General features: G+C 41.4%; 1 protein-coding gene across 2 annotated transcripts; it reads left to right on the top strand.

The window, feature by feature from the left end:
- Window positions 1-4,929: 4,929 nt before the first annotated feature.
- On the top strand, window positions 4,930-8,242 carry LOC123994165 (mediator of RNA polymerase II transcription subunit 7-like). 2 transcript variants are annotated; one of them, XM_046296687.1, is made up of 2 exons: window positions 4,930-5,063; window positions 5,602-8,242. In XM_046296687.1, exon 2 carries the CDS (start codon window positions 5,611-5,613, stop codon window positions 6,358-6,360), a length of 750 nt encoding a protein of 249 aa, XP_046152643.1. In that variant the 5' UTR covers window positions 4,930-5,063; window positions 5,602-5,610; the 3' UTR covers window positions 6,361-8,242. The 2 variants fall into 2 exon arrangements, with proteins under 2 accessions (XP_046152643.1, XP_046152642.1); XM_046296686.1 differs by lacking the exon at window positions 4,930-5,063 and adding an exon at window positions 5,072-5,348.
- The last annotated feature ends 8,393 nt before the right edge of the window (window positions 8,243-16,635 follow it).

The raw sequence follows: 16,635 nt of genomic DNA, 5'->3' as shown, positions 1-16,635 counted from the left end.
GCAGTGATCGATTGAATTGCATGCATTTAGTTTTATTTGCGTTTAAGAGCAGTTGGAGGCCACGGAAGGAGAGTTGTATGGCATTGAAGCTTGTCTGGAGGTTAGTTAACACAGTGTCCAAGGAGGGGCCAGAAGTATACAGAATGGTGTCGTCTGCGTAGAGGTGGATCAGAGAATCACCAGCAGCAAGAGCAACATTATTGATGTATACAGAAAAAAGAGTCGGCCTTAGAATTGAATCCTGTGGCACACCCATAGAGATTGTCAGATGACCGGACAACAGTCCCTCCGATTTGACACACTGAACTCTATCAGAGAAGTAGTTGGTAAACCAAGTGTGGCAATCATTTGAGAAACCAAGGCTGTCGAGTCTGTCAATAAGAATGTTGCGATTGACAGAGTCGAAAGCCTTGGCCAGGTCAATGAATACGGCTGCACAGTAATGTCTCTTATCGATGGCGGATATGATGTCGTTTAGAACCTTGAGCGTGGCTGAGGTGCACCCATGACCAGCTCTGAAACCAGATTGCATAGCGGAGAAGGTATGGTGGGATTTGAAATGGTCAGTAATCTATTTGTTAACTTGGCTTTCGAAGACCTTAGAAAGAGAGGGTAGGATAGATATAGGTCTGTAGCAGTTTGGGTCTAGAGTGTCACCCCCTTTAAAGAGGAGGATGACCGCGGCAGCTTTCCAATCTTTGGGAATCTCAGACGATACGAAAGAGAGGTTGAACAGGCTAGTAATAGGGGTTGCAACCATTTTGGCAGATATTTTTAGAAAGAGAGGGAACCAGATGCAGTAATCCAGACGGGAGATGAAAGTGCCTGGATTAGACCTGCGCCGCTTCCTGTGTCCAGATTGTCTAGCCTGGCTGATTTGTAGGGGTCCAGATTTTGCAGCTCTTTCAGAAAATCAGCTATCTGGATTTGGGTAAAGGAGAAATGGTGGGGGATTTGGCGTGTTGCTGTGGAGGGTGCCGGGCAGTTGACCGGGGTAGGGGTAGCCAAGTGGAAAGCATGGCCAGCCGTAGAGAAATGCTTCTTGAAATTCTCAATTATAGTGGATTTATCGGTGGTGACAGTGTTTCCTAGCCTCAGAGCAGTGGGCAGCTGGGATGTGTTGTGTTGTGTAGTGGCTTTGCTGGCATGCATCAAAAGATGTTGGGTTTGCCCCACCAAGATTTACATGCTAAAATCGCCACTGGTCTGCAGTCTTTCCAGCTTCAGTTTGAATAATCCTGTTTTTTTATTTTGTTATTTTTATTTTATTTTATTTGTCACATGCGCCAAATACAACAGCTGTAGACCTTACAGTGAAATGCTGACTTACAGGCCCTTAACCAACAATGCTTTAAGAAGTGTAAAACAATTAAGAGTAATGTAAAAAAAAATAGATAAGTTAAAAAAAATGAAAAAGTAACAAATAATTTTGCTGTTTTGTTGGCTAGCTCCTTTGAACAACAGTGTCCTGACAAGAGAGCACGTTTTATATGCCAGGTTCAGTGTTGCCATGTTTGTGATTTTCTGGCAAAATTGTGCTATTTTGAAAACGATGTTGCAGGTGAAAATGTATTGTTCACAACAAACAAAAACAAAACAAAAAATATATATACTGTATATACACACAAACATACATACATATATATATATATTTGCGAAAAATACATGTATATATATATATATTCATAATGTAAAAAATAAATATATATAAAAAATATATACATAAAAAAATATATATATAGGTTGTCGAGTCTATGGTTGTTGCAAAGGCTTGTGTGTAGCCTACTGGTTAAATTCGTGTCTTTTCGCACAAATTAAGCAGCACATAAATTTGTGTCTTTTCTCAAGAATTAAACCACACAAAAATGCACAAAACGCACCAAATCTGCTGAAACACATGATGTACATATATGCACGAATTGAATGTAAGGTTGGGCTGGTTCTTCGGGATGCAGGTTTTGCGGCTATTTTTAAGTTGCACTGCGGCCGCCATAGGAGTTCTCTTAAAAATATATATATTTCACTGTGACCTGCTGCTGACTTTCGGGCAGTGAGGCTGGCTGTTGCTGAGTGAGTGCGTGGTGGGGAGGGCCGGGTGTGTGAGTGTGAGTGAGTGAGTGAGTGAGTGAGTGAGTGAGTGGAGTGAGTGAGTGTGAGTGAGTGAGTGAGTGAGTGAGTGAGTGAGTGAGTGAGTGAGTGAGTGTGTGTGTGAGTGTGTGTGTGTGTGTGTGTTGAGAGAGCACTACAGCTATTGGCAGCTAATGAACCTTGTTTTAGCAGTTGTAGGTAGGCCATTTTGATTGTCATTATGGTGACACCCACCTATTTCCAACCATTCAAGAAATAATGGAGACAAAGCACCAGAGCGCATTATATAAATTCGCTCAGAGGTTTTTAAAACTGCATTCTAATGTTGACTTTGTTTAAGGAAAACGCTATCAAGCAAAGTGTTTTATGCATGCATAGTTCTTGGGTCTCGGGGGCTGCCCGAGCGGAAATTTGAAATGGAAGTTATGATGATGCGTTTGCCTCTGTTGGCCATCAAGTAGCCTATTCATGTATATGCCATTGAAGGCTACCATTTCATACAATACATATGTTGAAATGACGATATCACTGAAGTCACTGCAAATCCATTTGTGCCACTAGTGTAGCCTAACTTGAGCAATTTAATAAATAGCCTCTCACTTACGTGATATTATTGAAATATTAAAGGAAATATTTAGTTAATTAAATTGGAAGTTATCAAAGCTCTATTGCGGATAAGTTGATAAAACGCATTAGATTGACGGTAACAGTAGTCAGATTTAACTACAGGTAAAAATACATCTAAAAAAATAAACACTGTCTGTTGTTGTCAAGCATTTTCAGTTCATAAATGTATTATCAAATAAAATACAATAACACTTGATTTGTCACATGCGCCGAATACAACAGATAAACGGTCTGATATACCACGGCTGTCACCTTACGGTGAAATTCTTACTTACAAGCCCACAAGACCAGCAATGCAGTTACAAAAATATTTGCTAAATAAACTAGATATTAATGCATATATATTCATATTTAATTCAGTGTTTGAAATTATGAACACATCCTCAGTAGCCTATTCCAGCAGGCTATTTGGGAACAGGCACTTCTTACCTCAAAATCGCCTCGCTATTCATGTTGAATACATTTGTATGTTATTTTGAAGCTGCTAAATCGTTCAGTTTACATCTTGCCTACATCTTGTCTAGGCTACTGTAGACTATCTGAAAATAGATGCCTATGAGGGGTTATAGGCTACCTGCATGGCAAAGTTGAATTACAATCATAAACCCAGATTTTAGTCTAGCCTATGCCTATTGAAATGACAAGTGACAAGTCAATCTGGCAAATGGGCCATTTATAACGGGCTGTAGTCTTAACATCTGTCACATAATAACAGCACAATTGCCAGAAAATTGTGTGAGATTTCGACATCCTCTGACCAACTTTCATCACTCCAACTCTCCTGTCGGATTAATCTATACAATAGTCATGCACATGCACATGTGCAAAGGGGATTTATTTAAACTGGTTACCAACGTAATTAGAGCAGTAAGAATAAATGCTTTGTCATACCAGTGGTATACAGTCTGATATACCACGGCTGTCAGCCAATCAGCATTCAGGGCTCGAACCACCCAGTTTAGAACAGACCATATACCAGTGGTATGATATATATATGTTTTACTGTTCGACTTCACGTTGGTAACCAGTTTATAATAGCAATAAAGCACCCGGGTGTTTGTGGTATATGGCCAATATACCACAGCAAATTGCTGTATCCAGGCACTCCATGTAGGGTCATACAGAAGAACAGCCCTTAGCCGTGGTATATTGGCCATATACCATACCCCTTGTGCTTTATTGCTTAATCATAGCAGTCAAATTGGTTAAATCGGGATCCATTGCTAGAAAATGATCTGGGGAGTTTATGAAGGCAAATGATCTTTTCTCTAAGATATATTCCAGTTCCTTTTTGGGGGTCATGTCATAGCTCCAAACAGTTAGTCTTTTGAAGAGAACCGAATCTTGCTTCTAAAGCCGTTACAAGTTACTACGATATTCCTTCTTAATTGGCTTGATAAGGTTATGGGAAAAGGATTTAATGCATAAATATGGCTACTTCTCTCTTGCTGTGAAAAAAGTGGGCTAGTTTTCAGGACTTTTCTGTACTTTTGAGTGGTCATTGGGATAGATATATGAACTGGACCTGGCAACCTTGGCCAGGTGAAACCCTGCAACATTATACCGGGAAAAAAGACATAACGACAGGTTTGAATCTCAGGCAACCGAACCGATAGAACGAACGACCAGCCGGCTTGGGTAGAAAACCTAGATTTTTTTCGGGACTAAATATTTTGGAAGGATAAAATTGTATGAATACATTTATAAAATAGCGTGTTTAATTAAAACATGTAAATCATTATTTGAATATGTTGGTAACCCGTTGTGTAAAAGTGATAATGCCCTCGAAGCCGGTGTTTGGAGGATATATTATCAGGGTTTGCCGGCCGGAGACAAACACCCATGCCAGTAAATCCTCCAAACATCGGCTTATCGGGCATTATCACTTAAATAAACAGATGTATTGGACCATTAAGACACTTTATGTTGGTGTTTCCTTTATTATGGCAGTTATCTACTTGTATGTTGACCATCACAATGAGCCTTTAATTTATGTCAGATTGAACATCGCACTTTTAACCTCTCTTACGCCACTTTTTTACAAACCTTTACATTGTACAAGTGTGTTGGATGAAACACTTAAAGAAACTTGCCAAAATACATCAAATGAAGCGACCAGTCTGTGAAAACCAATCAAATCGTGCATTACTGACGAGAAACTGGCCAATCCGCACTGCTAACAAATCATGTCAATCAAAAATCCAACCAATGGGATGGGATGACAGGGGCATGAAAGGGAAACGAGAAGCCAAGTCGCGCAAACACATTTCTTGTGAAAAGCGATACCGTTAGTTGTGGTGGCGAATTCAGTCTATATTAAATGCAGCAATTGATGACGCGATAGAAAGGTATGTTTTGCCTTTGTATCATTCCTTGTTGTGAAATGACTTCCAAGTCTGCCAAGCTCACATGTTAGCTAGCTAACGTTAGCTCGCTAGATACTGAATCACCTGAAAATACTGTAGCTAGCTAGATTGTTCACAATCCGTTTGTAGGCTTGTAAACTAGCGCATTAGTCCCCCTTGCTCAGCAGGTTACCTTTAGACAACGTAGTCAAGCTGTCCGACGTAACGTTACACACTTCTAACTACGCTAATTAGCTAACCAGCTAGACGCGCATGCGTGACAACAAGGTGGGTATCTCACACAGCTCGCTACTGTTACCAGATTAATAGGGGAAACTCTATAAATTGTCATAAATATCTTTGATAATACAGTCTATATAGAGAGGTAAGCCATCCTCGTTGTAAATCAGCAGGATAATAGCCATCAGGTTCTTTCCTCAGCTTATTTGTTATCAATGATAAGACGACTATAAAGGCAAAGTGGGATGATGAAGTAATGTTGGAGGCTATAATAAATGTCATCTCATCTTCCTCTATCCAGGCCTCCACCATGGGTGAACCACAGCAGGTGAGTGCCCTACCTCCCCCTCCCATGCAGTACATCAAGGAGTACACTGACGAGAACATCCGCAAGGGGCTCGCCCCCAAACCCCCTCCTCCCATCCGAGACACCTACATGATGTTCGGCAACCAATTCCAGTGCGATGACCTGATCATCCGACCGCTGGAGAGCCAGGGCATCGAGCGGCTCCACCCCATGCAGTTCCACCACAAACGGGAGCTCAAGAAGCTCAACATGTCCATCCTGGTGAATTTCCTGGATCTCCTGGACATCCTGATCAAGAGCCCTGGCAGTATAAAGAGAGAGGAGAAGCTGGAGGACCTAAAGCTATTGTTTGTCCACATGCACCATCTGATCAATGAGTACCGTCCGCACCAGGCCAGAGAGACCTTGAGGGTGATGATGGAAGTGCAGAAGAGACAGCGCCTGGAGACTGCAGAGAGGTTCCAGAAACATCTGGAGAGGGTCATGGAGATGATTCAGGGATGCCTGGCCTCCCTGCCCGATGACCTGCTGCAGACTGAGGCCTCGAGTGGGGTAGGGGATGGGGCGAGGGGTGGTGGAGCGTTGGGGTTGGCCGTCAGGTTAAAGACTGAGCCCATGGAAGTGGAGGAGGCTGGGGCTAGCTGTATGGTTGTTGGACCACAACAGGACAAAAGCATGGGTGGTGCTGCTAAGAAGGACAGAGTATGGGACAAGGATGCAGCAATGTGTAGTATTATCGACGAGATTGCCTGAGTTTTGTATTTAGGGCTGGGGTCTCTATAGAAGGCTGCAATGATGAAGAACGTTCAGATAGAAATGTGTTCTGTAAAACAGATCGTCTGTTGTGATTCGAGTCCTCTTCATTATATTTCTATATGTAATGTTCAGAATCAAAATGATTCACCTTGCTGAATATAGGTTTCTCTTGTTTTGGTTTGTTTTTATTGCTGTTATTGGTCTGTTTAATTGTGTCGTATGCTTCATCTAGTTCTGATCACATACGCTGTGCATTTTTTTATAGTATTTTTCATGGACTATGAAGTGTCATGGACATTGAGAACACACCTTCCTTGTTCAGAATTGTTTTGGGTTATCATTAACGTTTGGATGCTCTTTAAAATACATAATTTGACAAGTTAATAAAGCAACTTCCAAGTCCTGTAACATAATTGATTAGTTATATTTTATATGATTCATTTTCACAATCATGGTTGACTGTTTTATTAGATAATTAGGCCTACCACCTGTTTTAATCGAAGACTGGTTGTATTATATCACTAGTTGGTCCTGCTGATTCCTTTCAGGTTGTCTTAAAACTGATTCCTGACTAGAAACCACTGTTTTCTACTTCCAGTTATATTTCATACCTTAGATGAGTCCGTGTGTGTGAACGAACAAAGTGTCTATAGGTTTAGGAGCTGAATCACTGCATTACACTATGTAGTCTAAGAATTCTGAAAAGATCTTTCACTATGATCAAACCTGAACTCTATTCACATGTCATAACGTAATGTGATTGAATGTCAGTGATACTGCAACAGTCTTTGTTAGCCGACGGATTTAGTCTGTGAAGCTTTGTGTGTAGCAGCTTGCTATGTAAGCTTATACTTGTAGCAATGTGAGCTAATGTCTCAGACAGAGGCGTGCTACACTACCTCAGTCTCTGTCACTGTTTGGCTGGAGAGAGACAGAGAGGTTAGTGTGTTGTGACATACAGACACTCCGGGATGAAGTTTCCCCTAGCCTAGTAAACAGCATGAGCTGGTACACACCCAAACATTTTAGTAGATGGTGCCGACTGAGCCAGAGTAAACTGTATAGAAATAGTCTCTCACTATGTAAATTCTCCCAACAATTTAGTGGGTAAATCACAAACCTTTTGGCAACACAGTGCCCTGTACCCTAAAGAAGGCACTGTTTCTGAAATGGGAATTTGCCCATTCAATTACTGGGATCATTTACATAGTGTATGACTAGGTCTGTGCAATGTAACTACTAAAACATGCAGTAACGTGAGATTGCTCATTGGTGGTGACAGACAAAGAAATTGAAACCTTATAGAACATGGGCTGAGCTAGTACTGCAGGCAAGCCTTTGTTGTGTAAGATAAGGTGTGAGCCAGCGGAGGCTGGTGGGATGAGATACAGGAGGACACTAATGGGTGGAATGGCATTAATGGAATGGAGTCAAACGTGGTTTCCATTTGTGTTTGATACCATTCCATTCTAGCCATTACAATGAGCCCGTCCTCCTATAGCTCCTCCCAACAGCCTCCACTCATTTGAGTATGTTAGTACATTAGTCCCATAGACAGACAGATACACTGAACCCCTAGGATGATTCTAATTCCCTTATTAGGGCATACATACGAGCATTGAATTGATGTGGTGTTTGTTTTGGATCAATGAGGACAGATATACCGCTGCCCGTGAAATGTGAATCTGAATTTCCATTCCTGTGTTATGAAAACATGTTTTGTTATTGAACTTGTTGGGAAATAATTGCCTTGTTTTTCTGTATTTAATGTAGCCTAGATACTACTATCTCTGATTCAACATGGCTGTGAAGTCTGTAGTCACATCAGACATGTTTTATTTCAACAGAAACAGAAAGCACAATACATTACCTAACCAGTCGGCCCTGTCTTTGTGCAGAGCAATCAAAACAACACTACTGCCCCAGATATCGAACTCCTACTCAAGTCAGGAGAGGCCTACATTTTCAAGTGGTTGCTATAGAATCATAGACCGTCTATGAAAGACATAGGGGATGCCTTATGTGGGTCTGTAGCTGCTAGGTGGGAAGGCTGTTGTTCCGACATTACTTTAACACGCCTGATTCAATGATTCAGCTAATCAAGGCACTGAGGAACCCAATTGATTAGCTAAATCAGTTGTATTAGCACTGGTCTGGAGCAAAAACCTGCACACCAAGTAGACTAGCTCAGCTTTCCAGGAGGAGAGTTGGTTACGGCTGACCTGGGCTAAAGGCTGGGTGTCCTATCATCAGATTGACTATGTTTAGATATGTCGGTCTTTAAATAAATGGCCTTATTGGCCTACCTACCTGCATGTTGTAGGGATGGCTCCAATCCCTTTTTTGTGTCCCAAATGGCATAGTGCACTACTTTTGACCAGATCCCATATTCCCTACATAGTGCAGAGCCCTGGTCAAATGTAGTGCCAAATATAGGGAATAGCTCTCGCGTGGCGCAACAGTCTAAGGCACTGCATCTCAGTGCTAGAAGTGTAATTACAGACCCTGGTTTGATTCCAGGCTGAATCCCGTGATTGGGATTCCCATAGGGTGGCGCACAATTGGCCTAGCGTCATCCGGGTCAGGGTTTGGCAGGGGTAGGCCGTCATTGTAAATAAGTATTTGTTCTTAACTGACTTGCCTAGTTAAATAAAAGGTTAAATAAACAACATAGGGTGCCATTTAAAACACAACCCTTATCTTGGCCAGAGACACACGCCCAGAGATTTACCCCAAAACTGGAAAGGTGTTGTGATGGAACAGGGATTAAACCCTAATTAGGCTAACCCTGACATACATAATGTGTGTTTCCTGTGCCATGGAGAACAAAGGGGGAAAGGTCAGAGAGTTTACAGCTTTATTTAGACTATTGTAGGACGAGGAGGGGGAGCTAGCTGAAGAACTGTACATGGAACCGGTGCCCCTGTATGTAGGCTTGCTACTATTATTTTATTGTTGCGCCTTAATTATTCGTTATTTTATTTCAGTTTATTTTAGTAAATACTTTTTAACACATTTTTTTCTTAAAACTGTATTGTTGGTTAAGGGCTTGTAAAGTAAGCATTTCACTGTAAGATCTACGCCTTTTGTATTCGGCGCATGTGACAAATACAATTTGATTTGGGTTATATGGGGATGCCAATTTAGCCTGCCCTGCTGTTATAAAACACATATCTTTGTTGGGTTTAAAGGAAGGCTGTAGTAATCATCTAATATGTTTGTTGTTGCACAATCACTCATGGACAGATGAAACGGTGTGAACATGTCAAGGCTCACATAGAATGATGTGATTACAAGCAGCAGTTGTTCCTGTTTGGGGTTTGTGCCGTTGATTATTTGGACAAATCCAGATTGGGTGAAGGCGGTGCGTGGACTAACCTAGCAGGCGTTAAAGAAACAAAAGATCCTCTGGCAACCGCACAGGTCGTTGGGTTGTCACAGCTGCAAAGTCATAAACCGCGCCTGTTTCTAGCATTTCTCTTATTACATTTTAAATCACAGGAGGTTGGTGGCACCTTAATTGGGGAGGACAGGCTCATGGTAATGGCCGGAGCGGTATCAGTAGAATGGTATCAAATACATGCCATTCCATTTGTGCGTTATTATGAGCCGTCCTCCCCTCACCAGCATCCCAGGTTTTCAACCTAACCTTAACCACACTGCTAACCTTATTACTAACCGTTACCTTAAACCAATTTTATGTTTCATGAATTTTGACAATAGCCCAATTTTGGCTTTGTGGCTGTGGTGATTTGTGACAAACCCTGGCACAGACATCTTGAAAAGAAGAAAAAAACCTGTCAGGGGAGGTTCTCTTCTGCACTGTTCAACCAATCCAGTAAATGTGGAGGAGGAGTTAAGATGGAGTGTTGCCTCGTTAACACAGACAGATGTTTCATTGGATGTATAAATCTGAAGCTTCGGGTTGGCATTTTCATTCACCACCAAATTTGGTGATGAGAGGAAGCCCAGTGGCTGACAGTGGGAGAAGATGGGGTTTCCACTAGTTACCACAGGCACAAAGTCAAAATAGGCTATATCGTAAGAATTCATGAAAACTAAAATGAGCTTTGGGACGTCCCTTCCCTACCCACTGGGCACAGATGTCAATTCAACGTCTATTCCACATTTGTCCAGTGAGTAACCCTAACACATACCTCTTACCTTAACCCTTACATGAACCATTTTATGCCTCACCCAGCAGACTGTCGACCAATCACCACGCAATCCCTTCTCAAAGTCAGGGTAGGATGGTGCTTTCAAGACAACTGGGAACTCAGAGAAATATGAGATGTAATCGTGACATCAGTGAATGTCAGTTCAGAATGTCGGAGCTCTAGATAGTTGCCAGAGTTCCGTACTTGGAATTCCGAGTTGGATGACCGTTCAAAATAATTTATCCCAGTTGGAGCTTGTTTTTTCCCAAGTTTACAGTTGTCTTGAATGCACTAAAGTCGGAAGTCTAAGATTTCCGAGTACCGAGTTCCCAGTTGTTTTGAACGTGACAAATGTTCAGAAACCTTCCTATTGTCCTTGAAAGTATGTAATATCACTTTTACAAACCTATAGAATATCACAGAGATCATGTGATTTATCTCAAATCTCTGAAAAGATTTGTAATGTACTTCTGGTTCATGATATTCATGCTAATGTTGGGTTTTTGAGCTAGCGCCCAATTGACGCCCATTCACTACTTAAAGGAGAGCTCACCTTGTCCCAGAATAGGCCATAATGCACCGTGTCGCCAATTGAAGACGCATGGGCAACGTAGACAATGGCCATTAATACGATTCCAATGGAGTATCCCATCTCCTCAAAACTATCTCTGGCTAGTTTAAACTGGTGCAGTAAAAATGGGCTATATCTTACACATTAATGAAAACAAAACTTAGTAACATGCTGGACTTCAATACGTCATTCTAGCTTCTGTGTTATCTGAGAAAATTGATCTGTTAATTACTTTCGCCTCGTTCATTTTTTTGTCCCAGCTTTCCACTCGTCCCAGCTCCCCTCTATGTCTGGGCCAGGTGGTGAAGGTAGGTAACATGACCTCCTCCACACTGATCCTCACCCTGGGGGCCAAACAAAGGTGTGTCCTCAGCCCCCTCCTGTATGCCCACGACAGCATGGCCTCACACAGTTCCATCTCCATCAAGTTCGCTGACGACACAACAGTAGTAGGCCTGATTCCCAATAAAGTTGAGATGGCCTACAGAGAGGAGTTAGGCACTCTGACGGCGTGGTGCCAGGTAAACCTTCCAACAGAACAATGACCCTAAGCATACAGCTAAGACAACGCAGGAGTGGCTTCGGGACAAGTCTCTAAATGTCCTTGAGTGAACCAGCCAGAGCCCGGACTTGAACCCGATTGAACATGTCTGGAGAGACCTGAAAATAGCTGTGAAGCAACGCTCACCATCCAACCTGACAGAGCTTGAGAGGTACTGCAGAGAACAATGGGAGAAACTCCCCAAATACAGGTGTACCAAGTTTGTAGTGTTATACCCAAGAAGACTCAATGCTGTAATCCCTGCCAAAGGTGCTTCAACGAAGTATTGAGTAAAGGGTCTAAAAACTTATGTAAATGTGATATATATATTCTTTGTAAACCTATTTTTGCAAAAGTTTGGACACACCTACTCATTCAAGGGGTTTTCTTTATTTTTTACTATTTTCTGCATTGTAGAATAATAGTGAGGACATCAAAACTATGAAATAACACATGGAATCATGTAGTAACCAAAACAGTGTTAAACAAATCCAAATATATTTTAAAATTGAGATTCTTCAAAGTAGCCACCCTTTGCCTTGATGACAGCTTTGCACACTCTTGGCATTTTCTCAACCAGCTTCATGAGGTAGTCACCAGGAATGCATTTCAATGAACAGGTGTGCCACGTTAAAAGTTCATTTGTGGAATTTATTTCCTTCCTAATGTGTTTGAGCCAATCAGTTGTGTTGTGACAAGGTAGGGTGGTATTCAGAAGATAGCCTTATTTGGTAAAAGACAGATTCCATATTATGGCAAGAACAACTCAAATAACCAAAGAAAAACATCAGTCCATCATTACTTTAAGACATGAAGGTCAGTCAATCTGGCAAATTTCAAGAACTTTGAAAGTTTCTTCAAGTGCAGTCGCAAAAACCACCAAGCGCTATGATGAAACTGGCTCTCATGAGAACCACCATAGGAAATGATCCAGAGTTACCTCTGCTGCAGAGGACAAGTTCATTAGAGTTAACTGCACCTCAGATTGCAGCCCAAATAAATGCTTCACAGTGTTCAAGTAACAGAAACATCTCAACATTAACTGTTCAGAAGAGACTGCGTGAATCAGGTCTTCATGGTCAAATTGCTGCAAGGAAACCACTACTAAAGGATACCAACAAGAAGAGACTTGCTTGGACCAAGAAACACGAGCAATGGATATTAGACCGGTGGAAATATGTATTTTCGTCTGATGAGTCCAAATGTGAGATTTTTGGTTCCAACCACTGTCTATGTGCGACGCAGATTAGGTATATGGATAATCTCTGCATGTGTTGTTCCCACCGTGGAGCACGGAGGTGGAGGTGTGATGGTGTGGGGTTGCTTTGCTGGTGACACTGAATTCAAGGCACACTTAACCAACATGGATAACACAGCATTCTGCAGCTATACGCCATCCCATCTGATTTGCGCATTGTGGGACTATCATGTTTTTCAACAGGACAATGACCCAATACAACTCCAGCTTGTGTAAGGGCTATTTGACCAAGAAGGAGAGTGATGGAGTGCTGCATCAGATGACCTGGCTTCCACAATCACCTGACCTCAACCCAATTGAGATGGTTTGGGGTGAGTTGGACCTCTGAGTGAAAGAATAGCAGTCAACAAGTGCTCAGCATATGTGGGAACTCCTTCAAGACTTTTGGAAAAGCATTCCAGGTGAAGCTGGTTGAGACAATGCCAAGAGTGTGCAAAGCTGTCATCAAGGCAAAGAGTGGCTACTTTGAAGAATATACAGTATATTTTGATTTGTGTAACACTTTCTTGGTTACTACATGATTCCATATGTTTTATTTAATAGTTTTGATGTTTTCACTATTATTCTACAAAATAAAGAAATACCCTAGAATCAGTAGGTGTGTCCAAACTTTTGACTGGTACTGTGTATATATATATATACAGTGCCTTGCAAAAGTATTTGGCCCCCTTGAACTTTGCGACCTTTTGCCACATTTCAGGTTTCAAACATAAAGATATAAAACTGTATTTTTTTGTGAAGAATCAACAACAAGTGGGACACAATCATGAAGTGGAACGACATTTATTGGATCTTTCAAACTTTTTTAACAAATCAAAAACTGAAAAATTGGGCGTGCAAAATTATTCAGCCCCCTTAAGTTAATACTTTGTAGCGCCACCTTTTGCTGCGATTACAGCTGTAAGTCGCTTGGGGTATGTCTCTATCAGTTTTGCACATCGAGAGACTGACATTTTTTCCCATTCTTCCTTGCAAAACAGCTCGAGCTCAGTGAGGTTGGATGGAGAGCATTTGTGAACAGCAGTTTTCAGTTCTTTCTACAGATTCTCGATTGGATTCAGGTCTGGACTTTGACTTGGCCATTCTAACACCTGGATATGTTTATTTTTTAACCATTCCATTGTAGATTTTGCTTTAGGTTTTGGATCATTGTCTTGTTGGAAGACAAATCTCCGTCCCAGTCTCAGGTCTTTTGCAGACTCCATCAGGCTTTCTTCCAAATGGTCCTGTATTTGGCTCCATCCATCTTCCCATCAATTTTAACCATCTTCCCTGTCCCTGCTGAAGAAAAGCAGGCCCAAACCATGATGCTGTCACCACCATGTTTGACAGTGGGGATGGTGTGTTCAGGGTGTTGCTTTTACGCCAAACATAACGTTTTGCATTGTTGTCAAAAAGTTCAATTTTGGTTTCATCTGACCAGAACACCTTCTTCCACATGTTTGGTGTGTCTCCCAGGTGGCTTGTGGCAAACTTTAAACGACACTTTTTATGGATATCTTTAAGAAATGGCTTTCTTCTTGCAACTCTTCGATAAAGGCCAGATTTGTGCAATATACAACTGATTGTTGTCCTATGGACAGAGTCTCCCACCTCAGCTGTAGATCTCTGCAGTTCATCCAGAGTGATCATGGGCCTCTTGGCTGCATCTCTGATCAGTCTTCTCCTTGTATGAGCTGAAAGTTTAGAGGGACGGCCAGGTCTTGGTAGATTTGCAGTGGTCTGATACTCCTTCCATTTCAATATTATCGCTTGCACAGTGCTCCTTGGGATGTTTAAAGCTTGGGAAATCTTTTTGTATCCAAATCCAGCTTTAAACTTCTTCACAACAGTATCTCGGACCTGCCTGGTGTGTTCCTTGTTCTTCATGATGCTCTCTGCGCTTTTAACGGACCTCTGAGACTATCACAGTGCAGGTGCATTTATACGGAGACTTGATTACACACAGGTGGATTGTATTTATCATCATTAGTCATTTAGGTCAACATTGGATCATTCAGAGATCCTCACTGAACTTCCGGAGAGAGTTTGCAGCACTGAATGGAAAGGGGCTGAATAGTTTTGCACACCCAATTTTTCAGTTTTTGATTTATTAAAAAAGTTTGAAATATCCAATAAATGTCGTTCCACTTCATGATTGTGTCCCACTTGTTGTTGATTCTTCACAAAAAAATACAGTTTTATATCTTTATGTTTGAAGCCTGAATTGTGGCAAAAGGTTGCAAAGTTCAAGGGGGCCGAATACTTTCGCAAGGCACTGTATATATATATATATATAAATCAATATAGGTACACTACAGTTCAAAAGTTTGGGGTCACTTAGTAATGTCCTTGTTTTTGAAAGAAAAGCAGATTTGATGTCCATTAAAATAACATCAAATTGATCAGAAATACAGTGTAGACATTGTTAATGTTGTAAAATACTATTGTAGCTGGAAACCGCTGATTTTATATGAAATATCTGCATAGGCGTACAGAGGCCCATTATCAGCAACCATCACTCCAGTGTTCCAATGGCACGTTGTGTTAGCTAATCCAACTTTAGCATTTTTAAAGAATAATTGATCAGTAGAAACCCCTTTTTCAATTATGTTAGCACAGCTGAAAATGGTTGTGCTAATTAAATAAGCAATACAATTGGCCTTCTTTAGACTAGTTGAGTATCTGTAGCATCAGCATTTGTGGGTTTGATTACAGGCTCAAAATGGCCAGAAACAAAGCACTTTCTTCTGAAATTCGTCAGTCTATGTTCTTGTTCTGAGAACTGAAGGCTATTCCATGCGAGAAATGTCCAAGAAACTGAAGATCTCGTACAACGCTGTGTACTTCTCCCTTCACAGAACAGTGCAAACGGACTCTAACCAGAATAGAAAGCAGAGTGGGAGGCCCTGGTGCACAACTGTGGAAGAGGACAAGTACATTAGAGTGTGTAGTTTGAGAAACAGACAGTCCTCAACTGGCAGCTTCACTAAATAGTAGCTGCAAAACACCAGTCTCAACGTCAACGGTGAAGAGGTGACTCCAGGATGCTGGCCTTCTAGGCAGAGATACAAAGAAAAAGACATATCTCAGACTGGCCAATAAAAGATTAAGATGGGCAAAAGAACACAGACACTGGACAGAGGAACCCAGAGTATGCCCCCTTTATTTATCTTATGGTTCTGACTTACAGGGAGAATATTGTAAGAATGGCCCATGTTCTAAATTATGTTGCTGTACATTTCAAAAGTGTTGAACAAATAGTTATATTGACCACGTCCGTCCTATCTCGTTCATTAATGTCTTAATGGAAACTACGGATTGCCTCGTATCTGCTTGTCATCCCCTTACGCCATAGTTTGTACATCTCAATTGTCAGTAGAAACCACATTTGTTTAAGCAAGTCAGCCATGTCAGCTGTTTATTTTAAAGGCAGTTAATGAGGCTGAATGAAGAGACGCCAGAAAAAAAACACATTTCACGTGTTTCTGTCACATCATGTTTCTGCAGGCGGCAGATTCCCTGTATTTAGATCACTAGAACGGCCCAGGTCATTATAATAGCGTTTGGAGATTAGTAACTTGTCGGTGCGCGTTTTATGATTTTCGAGAAATATATAAAGCCACTAGCAGTCGGAGTAAAAGCGTGTTATGAAATCGGTTTCACAACAGGGCGGGACTCGGGTCTGTCCACCAATAGCATACCCATCACATGATCTTTATTTATGTAAGGTAAGGCCACTGTGTGGCTTGGGCTTTTTCGAGCA

The sequence above is a fragment of the Oncorhynchus gorbuscha genome, linkage group LG13 (assembly GCF_021184085.1).
Source record: "Oncorhynchus gorbuscha isolate QuinsamMale2020 ecotype Even-year linkage group LG13, OgorEven_v1.0, whole genome shotgun sequence".
In the NCBI taxonomy this organism is placed as follows: domain Eukaryota; kingdom Metazoa; phylum Chordata; class Actinopteri; order Salmoniformes; family Salmonidae; genus Oncorhynchus; species Oncorhynchus gorbuscha.
The sequence above is the reverse complement of the archived record's forward strand: the minus strand, read 5'-3'. Positions and strand labels throughout refer to the sequence as shown.